We start from the raw sequence: 22,312 nt of genomic DNA on the forward strand, positions 1-22,312 counted from the left end.
TCTGCTTGCAGGATGCAGATACAGTTTCACATGTATTTTCTGCTTAGCATTGGAGGAACTACAAGTGTGGAGAGTGTAGTGCACATAAGGACACAAACACACACAGACTGCGAAACAAAAATTTCCAACCAGACTGGTCAGTACACACCTGGCAAACCTGATGCCACACCACTGATACTAAAACAATTCAAAGAGCCAAAAAAACAAAGAAATAATTTGAATACTACAACGCAAATGAAGCGTGTTTAATGAATGGATGCCGTTTTCATTTGGTCATCGGTCACATCAATAATTAGACATGAAGATTTTAACACAATTATGAAAACACCAAATACATCCAGTGGTTCAAAATTTGTAAAATGACCACATATTTATGACAGCTGAGAATGTGAAAAATCACCTAACCCTAAATGTAACTTTTGATCTCTGATGCTCGGTTTGAATTGCAAAAGTTTAACGTTGAACATTTTTCAATAAAAAAAAAACCCAACTTATTTTCCTGGAGTTCGATGCCAGCGTTGCCACACAGGTAAGAAAATGTATGTACAATTTAAAAATAATTCCAGAAATCTGCAAGTGTACTTCTTTAAAAAGTAAAAAACTGTTTGGTTTAGCTGTTCTGTACCTTTAAGCAGCCCCTGCACCGTCATCTGTAAATTAGTAATGCACACATATTGTTAAAATTGCACTCTCTCTTCAGAAATGCAAGAAAATGATTTGAAATCAGCATATTAAAAAATAACAACGATGTGCTTTACTACTTTTTTTTCCAGCTTTTAATTTGTTTTCAGCAAATTCGGGTATAATTTCAATTATGTTTTCAGAACCTACCTGTACTTCTTTATACTTCAAAAACAGGAAGTATTTGGAGGGGATAATATAAACAATCTGCTCATTTGAAATGCAGAAGCACCGATATTAATGACGAACTAAAATCCAAGTTACTTTTTTTCTTTGTTGGCAGCTTTATCTGCACTTTGATCACAGTAACCTGATGCCATAAAGAGTTTAAACACAACAAAAAAACAAAACAAATTGCTGACCTCCTCTTAACACAAACATTACCACACCAGCTCAGGCACTGTGGAATATTCTTATATTTCTTTTCATCTACTGAGGGGATTGACATAATGTACACAAAAGCACCTGAAGCAAATGACTCACTCTAAGCAAATACAAGCTTAATGATGCTGTAGGAAAAAAATGGATCCTACAAACGGTATTGTCAGTACAGGCAAAGAGTTTTCTGCTGCATATTTTTCCTTTTTGCCACTGAGCTTCATTCATTGCACCAAAACTGATAAAAAACCCATGCAAACGCCAAAAATTGACATCTTGCATGGCCGGGCCTTTACTACCATTAACAGTTTTACTACCGTTCGTCTAACCTGCAGCTGGCAAACAGCCCACGACAAATGTGCTGGTAGTTAAAACTACAGTGCTCAAAGTGATATTGCTTTCCTTCAAAACAAACAAAGAAACACACATTTGTAAATCATTGTAAACCCTGACAGCCTCATAAAGATCATTCCATAATGAGTGCATTCATATTCAAAACTGGCACAGGTGCTTATTTGGATGATGACTTTATTTGTTTTATGAAATGGGAAGTAATTTCAGTTTCTACAGACTCTTATTATGTATTCATTTCATTTACTCTCAGTAGTTCTTCAGGAAATACTGCTCTGGCACGGCAGCATCTGATCAATGCATGAAATCTATCACTGAAAACAAAGAATGATAAGATTTCTCTGACTGTCAAACAGAAATGCTGCGATTCTGATATGTACGAGCTCTTGTGCTCTTCGTGTGCCTCGTATTCGGTGCCCGTCTGCCGTCATGTGATCAGCCACGGTGTTCTGCTCCTGTATGGATGCCATCTGATGTGGTCAGATTGTGCTTTGCTCCTCTGTTACCCTGTTGGAGCAGTAATCCTGGATGGCTTTGGGGGGAAAGAGAAAGAGGAGAGAAGAGAATGATGATGATAAAGAAGATTTGATGAAGCTGATAAATAAATATGCGTCGACTGATGGTTTCAGTTAGGAGTGAATCAGCTGCTACGCAAACCACATTAGACTCCACAAACTTGATCTCATGCTTTAAGCATAATTGAATTTCGATACAACTCCTACTGTTCCTCTTTTGATTGGCTGCTTCCCATTTATACAGCGACCGCTTCCTCTTTCATTGTTTAATCAGGAATTGAGCCGTCAGCTAAATGATCCAGTCATCAAAACCGGCGGGGGTCTTCACTGGAAGGAGGAATATGCCTGACAGCGCATCTAACTTCCTTCTTAAGAAAAATGAAAAACTATGACGTATGAGGTGCCAAAGGGTTTGTTTATGATGTGCAAATAAAGGGGTGGGAGTCATAAAATGCAGAACTCTATACTTGGCACATCTCCTGGATCCCTGCTCTGACTATCTGACCACTGTGTGCATTTACAGCTGAGAGAAAACAACATGACAGCTCTACAGTAACATCCTGAGCGGTGGGGATAGTGTTGACATTGCTGCAAGTGAGCTGAGATGATTTCTTTTTGGTTCTTGTTGTTTTGGCAACAGTTTCACACCATCTTCCCATTCACCAGTTTTGGCATCCTGTGACTTCGCCCACTTCTCAAAACCTCTATTCTATTTGCAGGATTGCCAGCTGATGGTCAGAAGGGGATTTCCAGGCAAGTCCAGCTGACCTTGACGGCTACACTTAAGTCACACAAGATTTGTTTTGGCCTTTTATGGTTACTGATTGTACGATGCTCATTTGTGTGGGTGTCTTTCTAAAAACAAACTCACTTTTCACAATTTTCTGGTAGGCTTCCGCAGCGGGGGAGTCGGGCACCTCGCTCAGGAAAGACCTGCCCTCGTCACAGCTCCGTGCTATCCTGGGATCTAGAGGCACCTTTCCTAAGAGGGGTAGTTTGAGGTCTGCACACATTTTCTCAGCTCCCCCGGTTGAGGGAGGGAAGATCTGTGACGTATTCTACAAGGAAGAGTTTAAAGAAAAAAATATGCATATATCAGCTAGGTACTTTCTTAATCTACACACGAGGAATTTGGGATTGATTAACTGTGTAAACACGACATTTTTCCACTGGGAATTCTAGCTCGAAGCTCAGGCCGTAACCCGGAAAACTAAAACACGCTGCACAGAGAGAGATCAGATTTAAAAGGGTTGCTTAAATGGCATCTCCCACTCTCCCACATTTTCTTGAAAGTGTGGTGATTTCACTGTTTAGTGATAGGACAGGACATTGTGGTCCTGTTATATCATCTCCCCTCCCAAAAATAAAATGTCAGATGTTGAATAGAAAGGAAACGGCATAAGGCCCTCCCTTAAAGGGATGTAAGAGCCTCAGGAAATTACATCTAAAAGGAAAAAACACAAGACATAAAAATGTAGAGAAACAGAACTTTGTTGATTTGATTTTGTGCAAGGTGAGCTTGCTTGTGGTTGTGAAAATGAGTGCACTGTATCCTGTTCAGTGTATCTGCAGTATATCTGCACAGGATAGCAGACGAAGCCTCCTCACAACCTGGTTTTTTTTGTAATGAGCTAAAATAGCACAGATGCGAGCACATATTTCAGACCTCTTTGCTTCGTTCCTCTTTTCTGTGTGCTCCACTTCTTTACTTACCAGAACTAATCAAGCGTATGCTCGCAGTGCTTGTATACATTTCTCACCAGATTAGATCAGATTTGTAAATTTTTGTCAATGTGGTTCTTGTTTCTGCTCAATTATCTTATCCAAAAAAACAAAACAAAAGACAAAAAAGATGTAAAATGAACAGAGACATGGATCTGGTGCATTTTTAGCTTATCTGTGTTTTGCACAGGTGTGTGTGTGAGAGTGACCTTGCATTTAGGGCAGGCAAAGCCGCTCATGTTCTCCACCACCCCGATGATCGGCATCTTAACCTTCTGACAGAATCGGATCTCCTTTCGCACGTCCTGCAACGCTACCTCCTAGACAGACGTGGAAACAGGAACCACAGAAAGAGAAAGGCAAAAGCGAGGGCTGAAGTTTGTGTGTATGTGTGGGTGGAGATGGGGAGCATACGGTGGACAGGGAGGGGCACACACACACACACACACACACACACACACACACACACACACACACACACACACACACACACACACACACACACTAGTCTGGCTTGTTTGTTTGGTAATTCCCACCGGGTGTGTGTGGTCGGTCGTGGGTTAGTGAGATCAGGCGGAATGAGGAAGTGTGTCTGTTGCTTTCTGACTTCCCCGCACTGAGCTTAATCTAAGAAGCAGGAAATTGGTGCTTCACTTCACCAAGTACAATAAGAACTTTGACACAGCTTATAGTGAGGTCTTCTTAACTGAGCACATATAGAGTAAGCCACATTTATTGACATGGCGCTAAATGTTCGCCACACTAAGAATCATCAGCAGGAAACATGACTGACAGAACTAGTACGGCTGCTGGATCACAGTCGTTTTACTGTCTGCATGCAGGACAACATTGGGTTAACCTCCAAGTATTTGTGTGTAAATATCATGATGCCCTGCTGGCAGACATGTTGCTGCCCGTTCAGCAAAAACACCGCCCTGTGCCTATCCTGTCTGTGGCTTTATCACACCAAAATCACCTTTACAAACCAGGTAACAAAAGCATGTGATGTCAGCAGGTGAAGCAAAACGCTTTTGTGCCGAGTTGACTTCCTATTAAATACGAAAAATTTATAGGAAGCACGCCGTGGAAGACAACAATAGAACACTCTGAATTTATTTTTGTTCTGCACAGCTCTGTAGCATGCCATTTCTTTAACAGTTTGTTGTCTACAAACATGCCTGTAAAAAACCTGTATAACATTTTACTGTGCGATGGGCTCTCGCTTTTCTTTTTACGATGGTTTCATGATGGAACAGCATCCTCTGTTGGTTGTGGTATGCTAAAAGCATCTCAAAAGCAATTCATCTTCATTGACACTCGGCCATAGCGCCATGATTATGACCATGTGGAATTGCTTTATTGCCAACAGTAACAGCACCTGCACAGCAAATGTATTTGTCCCATATAATCCAACCTATTAAAACCTGTCATATCATATTTTTAAAACACTATTTTTGTGCATTAACGTGTGCATTCTAAGACAACCATTAGTGCGAGTGGATTCGCTGTAAAGCCCTTACTCTGGATGATCCACGGACTTGTGCATTTGCTGGTGCAAAATTCAAATTTCATCTGTGTTTACGTTTCATAGTGGGCTGAAAAAGCAGGGGTCTCAAGGACATCCTAAACATGTCAGTATACTGTAAAGCCATAAAGGGGGAGCACCACCAATTCCACAAACCAGCAGCAGCATTAGTCATAACAGAAGGCAGCTGCATACGGCAAGATGCAACGAGCTGAGTTTTTTTTTGTGGTAAGCCAGTTGCCTACCTGTGGTTTTCAGAGTCAATACTACATGACTGAAATGACTCAACTTGTATACAGAAGTTCAGGTTGTTAAAATCATTTGGGGGGAATTTAGGGAATCACCAAGTGAAGTCCGTTGGACTGAAAGCAGACATATCTGCAGGTCAAATTTCAATTTAAGGCTGATAGCAGGTAGTTTTCATAAGTATTTGAATACATGTTTATAGATTATTCTTTTTAAAGCTGCAATTGTTGATGTAAAATAGCTGAGCTAAAACTGAGTAAGTTTTTAATAACACTGAAACCTCTGAGTGAGAATTAGAGAGCTTTTAGGACACACAGCTTGAGCTATGCAGCTAAACGTCGGGCTGCTAAAGTTTCAGTTTCAAATGAGCTCACAGACGGTTCAGAGTTAACTGAAAGATGCTGAAGTTTAGCTGCAGGTGTGTGTGCGAGCATTAAGGGGGTATCTTGAAATATAATGACTGGAATTTCCTTGTCTGGTTGTCTTTCTAAGAACTATAACTGACAGCATATTCAAACAAAAATTTGCTTTTCATAAAGTCGGAGGTTTCTTCCTGTGAAAAAGGAGCTTATCATTCCCGTTGTCGCCAAGTGCTCACTCACATGGGGTCGTTTGATTATTGGGGTTTCTTTCAATAACATCGTTGAGATTTATAGAAATAAAACTGAACTGAATTTCCCCCAAACTGCAAATATAACGGTGTACAGAAAGAGTTGAACGCGCACGGGCAGAAATGTTGAGAGCGCAAGCAACACATTGCGAGCAAGCGCAAATGCAAAAAACTGAGCGAGAGGGGCTGTTATTGTGTGTGTGTGTGTGGATAATAGCAAACACTGAAATACATTTTCGCACGCAGCTATGAATTTTGCTGAAATTCAATGAATTACTCCTCAAAATGCAATGCAACACTTGCGCTCAATTTTTTTTTTACGTGCGCTCAGAATAGTGGCACAAAAGTAACGCCATACTCTAAGCCCTGGATAGCTGAAGTTTTAGCCACGTCGCCTTTGTTATTTCCATGTTCAGCTGGGTGAAGGGACTGTAAGCATCTGATTAGCATTAGGTTACAAATGTTTTCATGGTGGTCATCCTGGAGTTTGTGTGTCTTCATTGAGCATGACTGCCTATGTGTGAAAACAGACATGAACATGAAACCCAGCGGCTCATAACTGGACATGTATGAGGATGATTGGCTGCTCATCAGTCAAACAACATCTGAGAATGTTTTATAAAAGCAGGTGTGTACAAAGAGGGAAAACCCTAGATTGCACCACAGCAGCGTTTTCAAAGGTTATTGACTTTAAAAAGCTCCCATAGAGCACTTCATATACTAACGTAAACCTGCTCACACTAAAGCCGAGACTTGTACCTGTGGTGTGGTGATGATGATGGCTCCATCAACATGGGTGGCGCTTAGGTACTGGACGATGGACAGGTGTTCGTCAGAGGTGCCGGGTGGAGTGTCTACGATGAGGTAATCCAGTTCCCCCCAGTCCACATCCCTTAAAAACTGCTTAATGATCCCTGATTGGACACAAGCACCACACAGGTTGTTGCTATGTGAGATCTGGAAACATGAGCATCTCACATACACACATCACATTACCGCACCATTTTTCTTGGGTCCTCTCCAGATCACAGCATCATCGGGACTACTTAGCAGGAAGCCAATAGACATGACTGCCAGGTTGTCCTCCACATACTGCAACACAACGCAGAGGCCCCTGTTTTATTATGCTTAAATAAGGAAAATAATTACAAATAAATAAATAAATAAATAAATCGTTCAAATCAGCTCACCACAGGGGACCATCCAGAGCCACTCTGGTGAACCTACACAGGAGACGACAGAAAGACAGCTCAATCTTTGTGTCCATGTGAGATTATGATTAAAATGTTGCACCAATAGATATAACAGCCGTTTCTGACAGCTGCCTACTGACTTACTTGCTCTCCCTCTAAACCCACGATCCTTGGAATGGATGGACCACAGATGTCTACATCAAGCAGGGCAATCTAAAAAAAGGAAAAAGAAAGTGGAAGCATGAAAAGTCGGCAGTCCAGTATAATGAAGGCAACTGTCTCCCGAAAGGCTACACAAGGCATTTCCTGTCTGCTTGACTGGGCAGCACATCAAAACAATGGGGCTGTATCCCAGCACTAGGAGCCATCCTAAAGCATTGCTTTATCAGCATTTTCTCTGAGGAACTGCTAAAACTTTGGGAAGTGGAATGTTTTGCGTGGGAGTGTCCAGTTGATCCCCTTACTATGGATGACATCATTGTGAATGAACCTTTGTACTCCAGTGGTTTATGGGTAACAGTCAAAGATAAAAACTCCTGCTAAGTCTAACATGAGATTTTCTTTCAACTAAGAAATAATGATTTACGCAAACTACACTAAGTTTTCATATGTCAAATTCACCTATATTCAGCCTAAGAAACAACTTTATGTAATACAGTGGTCCCTCGCTATAACACGATCCCTTTACCTTTCGCAGCCTCGCTGTTTCGCAGATTTGCTTTGTGCAATTTTGCATGCTTCTCCCCCCAGCGAATTATGTTCTGTGTCCTGATTGGCTGTAGCCATTGTCACTCAATCTCATGCCGTGTCTCCTCTACAGTACAGAATGCGTTCAGCTTGTCAAATTTACATAAATCTTTGATCGCTAGCAGTGTGACTCTGAAGTGCTGCACTGTATGTAAGTTTTCTCCCCAACAAACACAACAGTGTCGACGAAACGTTTTGCACCATCAAAGGCAACCGCGGGTGCCTTTGTTTTCATTCTATAATACTGAAGTTAGCTCTCTACCGAGGTTTCAAAGTGTTTAAACAAGAGAGAAAAGTGTGAAAATCATGCCATCAAGTACATTCAGGTCTGACGAGCAGGTTTTTGGTTTGATCATTAATTCTGGCGAACTGCACAGATATTGCAAATTCATCAAAGTATTTTAAGCCGTGCAGATTTAAGGAAAGCAACATCTCTGGTATGACTGGATTGCCAGTTTGACACTAACAAAGTGTTATTAACAGAATACTTTAAACAGAAGACAGTGGTGTACATCTTACGGAAGAAAGATGAGGACAGATTCTAGAAAAATGCCCTGACAGATGTCTAAAAAACTGATTCTCCCACACATACCTCCGGGTGATATATACAATGATTTCTATTGAGATGCCTCTGATGCAGGACCGGAGCCTGACTTTCATTAAATTTAAAGTGCTGTTGAGCACTTTGCCATCAGAGGCTAAGATATTACCGCCGATATTAGAAACTTTACTCTGAAAACAACGAGGAAACTTTACTTTAAGAGCAAAGAAGAAATTTGTTAGATTTAGTTCTTCAGGCTTCCTGAAGTCTTTCACAGTTTTATCTTTGGACACTGGCTTCTTTTTCACTAATCTTCACTCCCGCCCTTCTCCCTGATCCCTCTCAGAGGAATGTGTTTTTGGTTTGTTCAGCCACTTAACACTGACCTATGAATCATTCAAGCATATTTTATCTTTATGCACTTTCTTATTAGGGGCCTGTCACAAAAACACATGATTTGTTCCCATTACTTTAGTTGAATCCACAAAAAATCCCCAAAACAAACATAAGACAGTTTGACAGGAATAAAATAGGATTTTTGCACCAACATGGTGATTCACAAATAAATCCAGCAACGGCCTGACACAGGACCCAAGATATGAATCTGCCCCTCCAGTTTATCCATCTACGGTTCATTGAAGGCTCATCACGGTTTCAGTGAAACGGTGGCGGTCAAGAAGCTACTCTTTGGAAATGAGCTTGTGGCAGTAATTTGATAAGAATGAGAGATACTGTTAGATAAATTAGGACAAGAGGCAAACATATTACCTCCAATATTAAAAACTTTACTGTGGGGGGAAAAAACAACTCAACTCTTCCAGAGTAAAGAAGAAATTTGTTAGATTTAGAAAGTGGAAATGTTCAATAGTTTATCGGTGGATACGAATAAAAAAAAAAGCAGAATTATGCTGAATATTGTTAATAAGTTGTGAGATGTAGGATTGTCTGCTTCATTTTAGTTCGTTGCTGCAATAATGAAGTGAATTCTTATAGATTTCAAAGTCAGTTTATGATGATTTATGATTTTCTCTCTCAGCTCATTTGAGAAACGGCATCAGAAAAGTTGTCCAGCACTTCATCTCATGCGGGAGATAGAGCAGGAGATATGGAATTAAAAACTCAGATAACTGATGCAGATTTACAGCTGAAAATGTTTTCTATAAAACAGCGATCCCACCACCTGCCTGTTTGTACAGGTCAAATAAAACTACTGGTGGCGGCCAGTGGTACCCCTCAGCCTCCTAGCAGATACATCTGTGGTGCCAGTTTTAAAATCCTAGTTGACGTCCTTCTTGAGTTATCGCACACGGGTGTCCATGTCGCCGTCCGGCAGGAAGCCAGCAATGATCCCATCAGCCTTTTATGGCTGCAAGTTAATAAAAACTTTAATGACTTGGTAATGCTTTAATGAGCCCTGTGTTAGCCGTATCACCAAGACAGGTGTCAGTAATAATGCCAATAATAAATATTTGTACATCAAGGGATGTGCAGTGGCGGAGCGTGGGGGTGGCTTACTGGGCTTAAGCCCGGGTTGTTTTGTCAGAAGCCCGGGGTCTTTTGGAGTGTAATTTTTTTCATAGTTAGATGCCTGGCTGACAACTGTATAAAACAAAAACTACACACAATATTCGAAGCACATAGTGCACACTGTGGGAATTTACGACTGTGCGTAAATCCCCCCTAATATTGGTATGATCCGAGCTCAGACACTAAGCGACTGAGCGAGGGGGCGGGGCAGCTGCTGCCTGCGCGTGCGCTGTTGGAGAAGCGCAGCCAGGCAGACAGAGGAGAGCTGAAGTTTGAGCAGGTACCAAAGCAAATCATTCGTACTGTACCAATAATGTAAATATGACGGTGTATCACAAAAGATTGATATCAAACTGATCATTTGACCCATGTTAAGTTACTTGCTCTTCAAGTGAATCAACAAATGGCAACATGAAAAGCCGAACAACAACACTGCTGTTTTTTTAGAGAGTCTTAGCTTACATGTGTGTTTATTTCATATTTTCAGTTGTTACCCTCCACGGCTAAATAAATCGGTTTCAGTAATGCACTGATATACAAGAATGGACATAAGGAGCTTCTTTCAAAGAAAAAACTCAGGTAGATGTTATTTTATATATTGTACTTTGTATGTTGTTCAGTATATTCCTATGCAAAACAAAAATTTCAACACACAGCAGTATATTGACAGTTGAAACCAGATATTTACATACACTTTATGGAAAACACAAGAACATTTTTTTACTGCACAACATCAGTTTAGAGTAAACTTGTTTTGTTTTGGATAAATAAATATTGAAATATCTTTTGAATTAGTTAAATGTCAGAATAAAGAGAGACAGAGCTTTCTATTTTTTATCTCTTTCATCAAATTTAGGAGTACATGTACACTAAGTTTATTGTTAATTAATAAGAAAACTCCAGACGATTCCATTCTGAGCTGAAGAAGCTTCTGATAGGTTAGTAGAGTCCATGTGAGTAAACTGGTGGCACAGCTGTGGATGCATATAAGGCAAAACACAGAGCCTGTTTCTTTGACATGGGAAAATCAAGAGATGTCAACCAAAACACCAGGAAAAGAATTGTGGAGCTCCATAAGTGTGGCTCAGTTTGAATACAATTTGGTGCCATTTGCAATTAAGAAATACAGACGATTTCTCTCTTTACTCTTAAAGTTAACAAATATGTTTTTATATTTATCAATCTAAAAAAATAAACATTTAGTCTGATTTGATGTTACAATTAAAAAAGTGTTTTTATCTGAAGAGTCTGTAAATATCTGGTTTCAACTGTATATTTGATGATGTTGGTGTTTGGCTTGATTGTCAGCACAAAGAGGGAGAGAGAGGAGCAGAGAGAGAGAGAGGAGAATGAGGACAGAACAGAGATGAACATAAGCAGGTGAGACACACATGTTAGTCAAATGGTTGTTTACCAAAAGTATCACCGTATCATAGGTACTCATGTATCTCGTACCTAATGTTTCTTTTTAGGTTTGTTATTTTTCAAATTCTACATTTATTAAGTTATGCAGGCTTGTTTTCACAGCAAGGCTAAATAATTATATGAACCTTTCTGAATCTAAATAGTGGACTTCGGTAGAATTAAAAAATAAGTGTAGTGCAGGTTTTAGTGCTACTATCATCTAGTTCTGATTGTGGTTCTGTTTTGGTTAAGTCCTAAGTAGTCCTGATTTTGAACTGTTGTAGTCCTGTTTTAATTCCGAATCAGTTCTGGGTCTGGTTGAATTGGGGTTTAGCCCCGACTTTGTTCTTGCTGCTTAATTTAAAACCTATATGAAGTCCTGCTTTTTTGAACAAAACTCAAAACAGAGCCTATAACCCCCCGCCCCCATCCCACATGCATACTACCCTTTAGGGCTAAGCCCTGGGTGTATCAAATGTCTGCCTCCGCCTCTGGGGATGTGTGCAGTAAATTATAGGTAGTGATGGAGGCAATGAGATAAGGTGGGTTTAATGTGTGAAAGAGTGCTGCATCTGTAAGGTTTGCTTACTGGCTTGCTGCTGGTGTCAGTTCTGTTATTAATAATTATAATAATAATTCCACTGCATTCCACTGTTAATAACAGGTTGTGATTATGTGATTAACATTGTATAATACTATCGGAAAAAAGTGAAATGAAAAACAGCAGCTGAGCAAAATTTTGACACAAGTTCTTTTATCAGCCTGGGACTGAGAGCTGTCCTGCTCATGTCAACAATCGAGTGTCAAGTTCGCTGCTTACAGTAAACATACATGTAGCACTCACTCTGCAACTGATGCAAGACAAATAAAAACATTAATTTGATTAACATTAATTAAACACTGTTGCCCTGTTCAACTTGAAACTGTGAAAGCTACACAAGAAACTGGCGTATAAAGAGAGATATCTCACAGAAAAACTGCAGGAGACATAGACTAATAACCTGAGGCATCTAACTCCATCCTACTGGTTAATATAATCTATCATTGTTTTGAATGGAACTAATAAATTTCTTCCTTGATTAAGCTGTGGCTTCTTTTAGAGTGATAGCACTGTGTTCCTTGTTATCGCTGGGTTTCAATGATCGATTTTCCAATTCAAATCAATTTTAGCTTGAATAAAGCGATATTGATTTAAACCCTGAATTGATTTTTAAATATAAATGTATTTTGCCAGAAATGCCAGAATCTCAGGTTAAAGCTAAAACAGCAAATACGAGCAGGTAAACAGATTCCACACAAAGCTCCACACAGTGAGTTGTCGGCTTTCTCACCCGACAGCACGGACACGCCGTCGGTGCTGATAGCTCACAGCTCACTGATTATACAGTTGCAGGTTTTGTCTCTCTCAGACCAAAATTCACTGAAGCAGCAACAAAAGAAGATCCTTCTTACTATTGCTGTTTTTCTTCCACCACGATAAAAAAAAATCACACTTCCCGCACAGCTCTTTCTCTCTCTCAGAGTACTTCAAGAACAGTTTCCCATCTCAAATATCCGTTTTCCGCATTATTTGCTTGCTTATTACGCAAAAAGTGTACCGTTGTGTACAGCGTGTCAGCGACAAGAAAGCCTAATTTCTTCTGTTCAATACCGAAGAAATTTAAACTTTTTAAAATTATACCAAATTGCAAAATGTTTAGCTGTGTCTCTAATAAAACCTCTGTAACTTTGCTCTGCTTCACTTCAGCAGCATCAGGTAATATTCATATGTTGATTCATGTTTTTTTCAGCTTATTATCTATTACAGAATATTTTAAATGTTTTTAAATTAATTTAATCATCTGCTATAAAAATCCAGGCCAGGAACACCTTCATGTTTTTCTGTGCTTTATCCCCAGTTACTTTGACACAAAGGAATCTGCTGTGATGCTCACACCTCTGATGAAGTCTCACAAAAGTCAATACTGATAAATGATCAGAATTAAAATATTTCTGACTGTCTGAGGCAAAATTTCCCAGATTCAAATCGAATCGGGACCCTGTGAATCCGAATCAAACCTATTATAGAAATCAGTGACGACCCACAGCCATGTTCCTTGTGTAACACAATTTACTTTCAGAATTCAAATATATTGTTACTCTATGTCTGCAGTGACCTCTAGTAGTCAGTGTATTTTAATGTTTTATATGAGAGCATCAGGATTTACACACACTAGCTACTTTGGACACCACTTGTTAATGCAAATGTGTAAATATAATAGCCAATCACACGGCAGCATTTAGTCAATGCAATCTGCTGAATTTCAAACAAGCGGCAGTTCTCTGAGTGAAAATGCTTGTTGAGGTCAGAGGTAGAAGGAGAACCGACCGACCAAGCTAACAGGAAGGGAACAGTAACAAAAATAACCACTCATTAACCACTCGTTGTGGGTGGCTGTAGCTCAGGTGGTAGAAATCATCTCAAACTCGATTCTTGAACATGACAATTACTGATATTCTGTATTACCTCCTTTGTGGTGTCACTTGCCAGAGCGTGAGCCAAGTGAGCGCTAAAGGTGCTCTTCCCCACACCTCCTTTTCCAGACAACACGAGGATCTTGTGTTTGACTGTTGACAGCTTCTCTCCTATCTCTGCTATAGCTGCAGACACACGGGAACAAGATGTTTTAAGCTCTTAACTAATCCCCTAATGTATCTGCTGAAGCCCAAATATGTATCAAAATATTAAAGTGATGAGATAATAGCACATGGTCTTACCAGGGTCAGGGGCTTTTGTGGCTCCAGAGGCACAGAGTTTCTGGTTGGGACAGCCCTGGCATGGTGCAGACTTGCCAGCTTGCTCACTTGTTGTACCCGGACAGTCTAACAAGGATAAAACAGAATCCAGTCATCAAGATCTGAGCACCTTAAAGAGACCTAAATATCCTAGATCTGCTTCGAGTGGTTGTCGTTAAAATAAAATGTGGTTGAACAAAATATCTAGAATCTCTGCAAAGTCTGATTGGCGCTTGACTGTCTTTAATATTCAGGTGAGAAATTGGTTCAGATGTTCAGGAACAATGCAGGAACCACTAAGGGTCAAGCCTGCCGTAAAGTGGAAACTGCTAAAACACCAGCATCACTACAGGGAGTGCAGAATTATTAGGCAAGTTGTATTTTTGAGGAATAATTCTATTATTGAACAACAACCATGTTCTCAATGAACCCAAAAAACTCATTAATATCAAAGCTGAATGTTTTTGGAAGTAGTTTTCAGTTTTAGCTATTTTAGTGGGATATCTGTGTGTGCAGGTGACTATTACTGTGCATAATTATTAGGCAACTTAACAAAAAACAAATATATACCCATTTCAATTATTTATTTTTACCAGTAAAACCAGTATAACATCTCCACATTCACAAATATACATTTCTGACATTCAAAAACAAAACAAAAACAAATCAGCGACCAATATAGCCACCTTTCTTTGCAAGGACACTCAAAAGCCTGCCATCCATGGATTCTGTCAGTATTTTGATCTGTTCACCATCAACATTGCGTGCAGCAGCAACCACAGCCTCCCAGACACTGTTCAGAGAGGTGTACTGTTGTCCCTCCTTGTAAATCTCACATTTGATGATGGACCACAGGTTCTCAATGGGGTTCAGATCAGGTGAACAAGGTGGCCATGTCATTAGTTTTTCTTCTTTTATACCCTTTCTTGCCAGCCACGCTGTGGAGTACTTGGACGCGTGTGATGGAGCATTGTCCTGCATGAAAATCATGTTTTTCTTGAAGGATGCAGACTTCTTCCTGTACCACTGCTTGAAGAAGGTGTCTTCCAGAAACTGGCAGTAGGACTGGGAGTTGAGCTTGACTCCATCCTCAACCTTAAAAGGCCCCACAAGCTCATCTTTGATGATACCAGCCCAAACCAGTACTCCACCTCCACCTTGCTGGCGTCTGAGTCGGACTGGAGCTCTCTGCCCTTTACCAATCCAGCCACGGGCCCATCCATCTGGCCCATCAAGACTCACTCTCATTTCATCAGTCCATAAAACCTTAGAAAAACCAGTCTTGAGATATTTCTTGGCCCAGTCTTGACGTTTCAGCTTGTGTGTCTTGTTCAGTGGTGGTCGTCTTTCAGCCTTTCTTACCTTGGCTATGTCTCTGAGTATTGCACACCTTGTGCTTTTGGGCACTCCAGTGATGTTGCAGCTCTGAAATATGGCCAAACTGGTGGCAAGTGGCATGTTGGCAGCTGCACGCTTGACTTTTCTCAGTTCATGGGCAGTTATTTGGCGCCTTGGTTTTTCCACACGCTTCTTGCGACCCTGTTGACTATTTTGAATGAAACGCTTGATTGTTCGATGATCACGCTTCAGAAGCTTTGCAATTTTGAGACTGCTGCATCCCTCTGCAAGATATCTCACTATTTTTGACTTTTCTGAGCCTGTCAAGTCCTTCTTTTGACCCATTTTGCCAAAGGAAAGGACGTTGCCTAATAATTATGCACACCTGATATAGGGTGTTGATGTCATTAGACCACACCCCTTCTCATTACAGAGATGCACATCACCTAATATGCTTAATTGGTAGTAGGCTTTCGAGCCTATACAGCTTGGAGTAAGACAACATGCCTGAAGAGAATGATGTGGACAAAATACTCATTTGCCTAATAATTCTGCACTCCCTGTATTCACAGTAAAGCGAGTTTTAATGTGAGGATGCCAACTAAGAAAGAAGTCCCTGCTCCAAAATCCACACCTTCAAACTTGACTGAAATTTATGAAGCGGACAAAATTATGAAGGAGGAGGATTACCTCCCAAGTCTTCAACTTCACCTTACATCAGCAGCTAATCTGGTAGCAGTTGGATGTTCTAACAGGAAAATTAAGCCAAACACACAAACTGGTTTTGGAATGGATAAAGCAGACTAATATTAAGTCTTCCCGAAGCCCCAACCTCAACCCTACTGAAAATTACTACTTTACAGTTTTTCCTCAGTTGCTTTGGTGCATTTCTCACAACAGAATTAAACTTTGCACAATAGTTAGTTCAACCTTCACAACATGTAGTCGTTTTGGCACAACCTTGTGGCGGCTTCATGTTCATTGCCAAATGCCTTTGGACATGAAGCAGTTGAGTAAGTACAAATATCTAAAGAATGGTCACTTTTGACTTGCTATTCATCACTATCTCCCTGCTTTTATCATGAATGTCACAATTATTTATACTTGTACCGGTTGAATAGTCATTGTCCTTACAACTAATAGTCTTCATTTCATTGCTTGTGTCAGTGCACTCAAAATTGTTGAACATCTTGTCAAACAATTTGTACACCCATTTTGAAAACCCTATTTTTAAGGAGTTTCCATGAACATCTCCATAAATTACTTTTCTCAGGTGAACCTTATCTCACACTAATGAAAATTGGTGTGTGTTACTCTTACTTGCAACCAATGAAAAGCCTCTTCTACCCAGTCACAGGTGAATCGCGTTATAGTAACCCCTACTCTACAAGTATATATATATCGCACCAGGCAAGACCCCAGGTGCAGGCTGTATAAAGATGCCCCAGAGACAATCCAGCACATAACAGCAGGGTGCAAGATGCTAGCAGGCAAGGCATACATGGAACGCCATAACCAAGTGGCCGGCATAGTGTACAGGAACATCTGTGCCGAGTATAACCTGGAAGTCCCGAGGTCAAAATGGGAGATGCCCCCAAGGGTGGTGGAGAATGACCGAGCTAAGATCCTGTGGGACTTCCAGATACAGACGGACAAAATGGTGGTGGCTAACCAACCGGACATAGTGGTGGTAAACAAACAGAAGAAGACGGCCGTAGTGATCGATGTAGCGGTTCCGAATGACAGCAACATCAGGAAGAAGGAACACGAGAAGCTCGAGAAATACCAAGGGCTCAGAGAAGAGCTCGAGAGGATGTGGAGGGTGAAGGTAATGGTGGTCCCCGTGGTAATCGGAGCACTAGGTGCGGTGACTCCCAAGCTAGGCGAGTGGCTCCAGCAGATCCCGGGAATAACATCGGAGATCTCTGTCCAGAAGAGCGCAGTCCTGGGAACAGCTAAGATACTGCGCAGGACCCTCAAGCTCCCAGGCCTCTGGTAGAGGACCCGAGCTTGAAGGATAAACCGCCCGCAGGGGCGTGCTGGGTGTTTATCATATATATATATATATATATATATATATATATATATATATATATATATATATATATATATATATATATATATATAAAAATAATGTAAACCAACAGACAGGATTGGCATGAGGTGCATACTGAATCTACAAAACTGCAGAACATGGAACGTCAGCCTTGTGGAAGAGGGGTGAGGATCGGTGGAGGACGAGGACAAAACCAGGTAAGAAGAGACCAACCACATAGACACGTTCCTGACTAAATCAGGGCAACACTTGTGGATCATGTGATAAACCATGGCCTCACAATGGCCGAGTCTGGTCGAAGGGTGCAGCCAAATGTTGGGAGAACTACTGTAAGTTCTATTATTCAGACATTTCGTCGGGAAAACAGGTGAGCATACTGTAGTTATTCAGCACAAACTAATTTGCTCTGCACTTTCATAGTCATACAGGAGACTTGCATTAGGACATGACCTCATAGATCTTTACATATAGACGTACTGTAACTGAAGTGCAGACTTGGCCCAGGTGTGGCATAGTGTGCTGTGGTACAATACAGTAATGCTGTAAAGAAAGGAGTTTTGAATGATAGTCCTGTAACAATTACTGTAAGCATGTTTGCGCTTATTTATGTTTTTGTTTTGTCATCTGCATCTCAAAAAGGACTGCCAGACAACCTAGAAGAGGCGGAAGAGGTCCACTTTTGACTCCGCAGCAAGAGGAAACAATTTGTGCAACGGTGGCTGCAAACAACGCTTTGAGACTGAGAGAAATACAAAGAACTGTCGTAGAAGATGACACCATCTTCGGAAATATTCAGTCAATATCAATTTCCACCATAGACAGAGTCCTCAGATGGAATGAAATGTCCATGAAGCGATTGTACAAAGTACCATTTGAACGGAACAGCGATCAAGTGAAGGAGCTCCGTCACCAGTATGTACAGGTAAAACATGTTTGCATATGTACCTCTGTTTACTGTAAAAGTTTAGGCCATGTACTGGACTTACATTTATGCATGTTACTGTAATCCTATTTACAATTCAAACTGTACAATCTGTTGTGCCAAATGCACCATTACAGACTTTTTTTATTCTCATCCTTTGTATAGCGTATCCTGGAATTGAAGCCAGGGAACACCTGCACACGTTTGTATATCTTGACGAAGCGGGATTCAATCTCGCAAAAGGCAGACGGCGTGGACGCAATCACATTGGAGAAAGAGCCACCATTGATGTCCCAGGCCAACGAGGAGGAAATATTACAATGTGTGCAGCAATCTCAGAAAATGGCATTCACACCCATATTCCTCATATTGGTGCATACAATACACAACACCTGTTGGCTTTTCTGGACGCTCTTTATAGGGACCTAATCCCACAAAATGAAAGGGATGATCCTGGTGACAATCGGACAATGTATGTAGTGGTTTGGGATAATGTTAGCTTCCATCACTCTGCTGTAGTGAGGCAGTGGTTTGCAGGATGGAGCACACGACAGGATGCTTATGGAGTTTCTTCCTCCTTACACTCCATTCCTAAATCCAATTGAGGAGTTTTTCTCTTCCTGGAGGTGGAAGGTATATGACAGGCATCCACATACCCAAATGACCCTGCTAGCAGCTATGGATGCAGCTTTAATAATGTTTAATGTTTTAATGTGTGTTAGTCCCCATAGGGAAATAGTTCCTCTGCATTTAACCCATTCACCCAGTGAAGCAGTGGGCAGCCACCAATGCAGCGCCCAGGGAGCAGTGTGTAGGGACGGTACCTTGCTCAGGGGTACCTCAGGGTAGCCGTTCAGTGGAGTTGAACCCCCGACCTTCCGATCATGGGGCCACCACTCTACCTACTGAGCTATCCCTGCCCCTTCCACAGAGCTATCCCTGTGATGACATCACAGCAGAGTCCTGCAGAGGGTGGATTTGACACTCCAGAAGATACTTTCCCCGATGCATCGATAGAACTGACATTCGCTGTGATGTTGATGCAAATATATGGGCAGACAGACGGGAGCGTCTAGAGAGCAATGATTGATATGCAGCAGTGTCTGTTTTTCAGTTTTCTTTTGTTTCATAACTACTGCAGTAAGGTTTACTGTCTAAGTGAGTTTGTGTTTGCTGTAAAATGTTTGATTTACTGTATTCCCCCAGTTGCACAATGCTGTGAACAGTTTCAATTAAATATTATCAAGAGTGCATATGAAGTGTCTTGATTTTCCTTTACAATTTATGGTTTTCAACATGCCATGCATGCTGTCCAGACTTGACATGTCATTGGGACGCACCTACAAAGAAATCCGTCACAATGAGAACATGTTCAAACTATTTGATTTTGTGACCAAAGGTGCTGGTGTAATGACTTGTAATTGTGACAGCCCTGACACTTTGATATAAGTACTTGCTTTTGATGAATATATTATCTGTTTTGATTAAGGGACTTGCTTTTGAAGCATTGACTACTTATTTTGAGCAACTGACTTTGCTTTTTGATGAAGTGACTCACTTTTGCAAGTTATCCACCATGTTTTGCAGTTTGCACTAATTGTTTTGAGAAGAGCCTTAGTAGTGTTGCAGAGATCAATTCTGTTGTGAGAAATGCACCAAAGCAACTGAGAAAAACTGTAAAAGCCAGGTCAAACAAATTTAAATGCTCTCTAGCAATCCTGCCCAGAAGAGTGGTCAAATATCCAGAAAGAACTGTTCTAGAAGATTCTTGATGGGTACCTTATTACATCTAGTTTTGCTAAGGGATCGTGTAATACAAAAAGAAAAGCTGCTCTCATGCGATGGTCCCTTAAAATCATTTATATACAGCTTAACATAACATTCAGCCAAGAGACTACTAAAATGACTTTATTAAAACTTATTCACATAATAAATTATACAACTGCGTAGAAGACTGTCATCATGACTCAGCAAAACTGGAAGACGTACTGCGATACCTATTCACATTCCCTTGTGTGGATATTATGCGCATTTTGCCCACAGCAATAAAAACAAACAAACACTTTAGTGATACATCAAACGATGTCTGATAAGCTATCTATCTAGCTAGCTAGCTATCGATCTAAATAAGCATCACATTCAACTTTCCGAATATCCCGAATTCAACGTGTAATAAATTCATTAAATTAAATTACAACACCTTGAAAATTAATTTATCTAAAACATCCTTATTAATGTCCTTTCAAACACAGACTCAAAGCTATTAATGTTGATAATTCCAACAGAGAGGAACAACCGCCGTGTGTTTAACAATCACCGCGACCTTACAGTTAAAAGTAAATTCCCTACATCCACACACAACTTGAACAACATGACTGAGGTATTAAAACTGAAGAAAAGTAAGTTTAAAGGCTTACGCTCTGGAGCATTTTCTGGTACGTCTGCCATGTTTGCAAAGTGTCCTTCAATTAAAGTCTTCCCCTCCAAACGTTCCGGATACGCAACGTGAAACGTCGATTCTATTCTTTTTGTACAGTTTTAAACAGTTTTATCGAGGGACTGTGACAACAGCACTCAATGTACTCAATACAGTACTGAGCACAGCAATAAATATGGAAATAAATAAATAACTCCATACATACATACATACATAAACAATAGATATATCATTTGTACCGGTCTTGTGAATACAAACACTCAGGATCGGTTTGAGGAATTTTTCCTTACATACATCAGCTTGTGAGGCTTTATTTCGAGCATGTTACAATCGTAAAGCAGCTAGATTAAAAACTAAAACAAAACAAAAACATAAGAAAGGAAAAAAGGAAAAGGATAGGACATAAGGAAATTTTAACAAGAAAACATGATACATTAAAGAAGCAGGAAGAAGCATATTCTTATTTTATCCAGTATTCTCCACTATTTATTATTAATTATGATCACTGTTACTTCCTGTTTATATCCTGTCCAAATCCCGCGAAAAGCAACAACAAGACACTGGCCACTAGAGGTCACTGTAGACATAGTATAACAATTGCAAATTCTAAAACTACTTCTGTAACCGGTCACAAGATTTTCAAAAAACCTTGAGGTCAAGGTCACTGAGATTTGAACTCGTCTAAGATTTTTAGTGAAGGCACCTCTGATATCAATCTGAAAATCCTATGGTGTGCTGTCGAATTCAAAAGACTTTCAGAAAACCTGATCTCTGACTTTGACCTTGAGGTTGAGGTCACCAGGGTTAAAACTCATCCGCGATTTTTAGTAGATACACCTGTGATATCAGTCAACTTAGGTGTCCACGCTGCCAACAGGCAGATAACAATACTGATGAAGTAAAAAGTTTCACCGTTACACAATGAAGACAACCCTATCGCTCTTAAAGATGCCACAGCTGCATCAAGGAGGAAATTAATTTGTTAAATTTTATTCACAAAGATGTTAGATTACACTAATCAGTAATAGGATAGAGTTAGATAGCCTCAGATTATTAACCAATGTCGACTGCAATTTGTCTGTGAGATAAACTTTGAGGACAATTTGTGATTGTTTGAGTAATTCTTTGTTGTAACAAAGACATTTTAGCATTTTAACAATTTATTCATTAAGCGAACAGGGGTCTCGGTGAGACCCAGGGGAAAAAAAAGTATTTTGATTTTTCCATATAAATCAAGTGTTGGGTTGGTAAAAGACACATTGCAAAAACAATTTTGTTTTTAACTAATTTTATTAAAATTTTACAACATGTGCACTACAGTGCACAAGGGGAGTTCATTGATCA

General features: G+C 40.3%; 1 protein-coding gene across 1 annotated transcript; it reads right to left on the reverse strand.

The window, feature by feature from the left end:
* Positions 1 to 1,569: 1,569 nt before the first annotated feature.
* Positions 1,570 to 21,085, reverse strand: nubp1 (nucleotide binding protein 1 (MinD homolog, E. coli)). Its single transcript, XM_085403483.1, has 10 exons — positions 20,949 to 21,085; positions 14,198 to 14,302; positions 13,947 to 14,080; positions 7,366 to 7,434; positions 7,219 to 7,251; positions 7,030 to 7,120; positions 6,788 to 6,942; positions 3,857 to 3,967; positions 2,797 to 2,983; positions 1,570 to 1,942 (listed from the first exon to the last, which is right to left on the reverse strand). Exons 1-10 carry the CDS (start codon positions 20,977 to 20,979, stop codon positions 1,890 to 1,892), a joined length of 969 nt encoding a protein of 322 aa, XP_085259609.1. The 5' UTR covers positions 20,980 to 21,085; the 3' UTR covers positions 1,570 to 1,889.
* Positions 21,086 to 22,312: the final 1,227 nt, after the last annotated feature.

Source organism: Rhamphochromis longiceps, linkage group LG4, assembly GCF_057381845.1.
Source record: "Rhamphochromis longiceps isolate RC_006_pf linkage group LG4, R_longiceps_female_GT1.1, whole genome shotgun sequence".
Lineage (NCBI taxonomy): Eukaryota > Metazoa > Chordata > Actinopteri > Cichliformes > Cichlidae > Rhamphochromis > Rhamphochromis longiceps.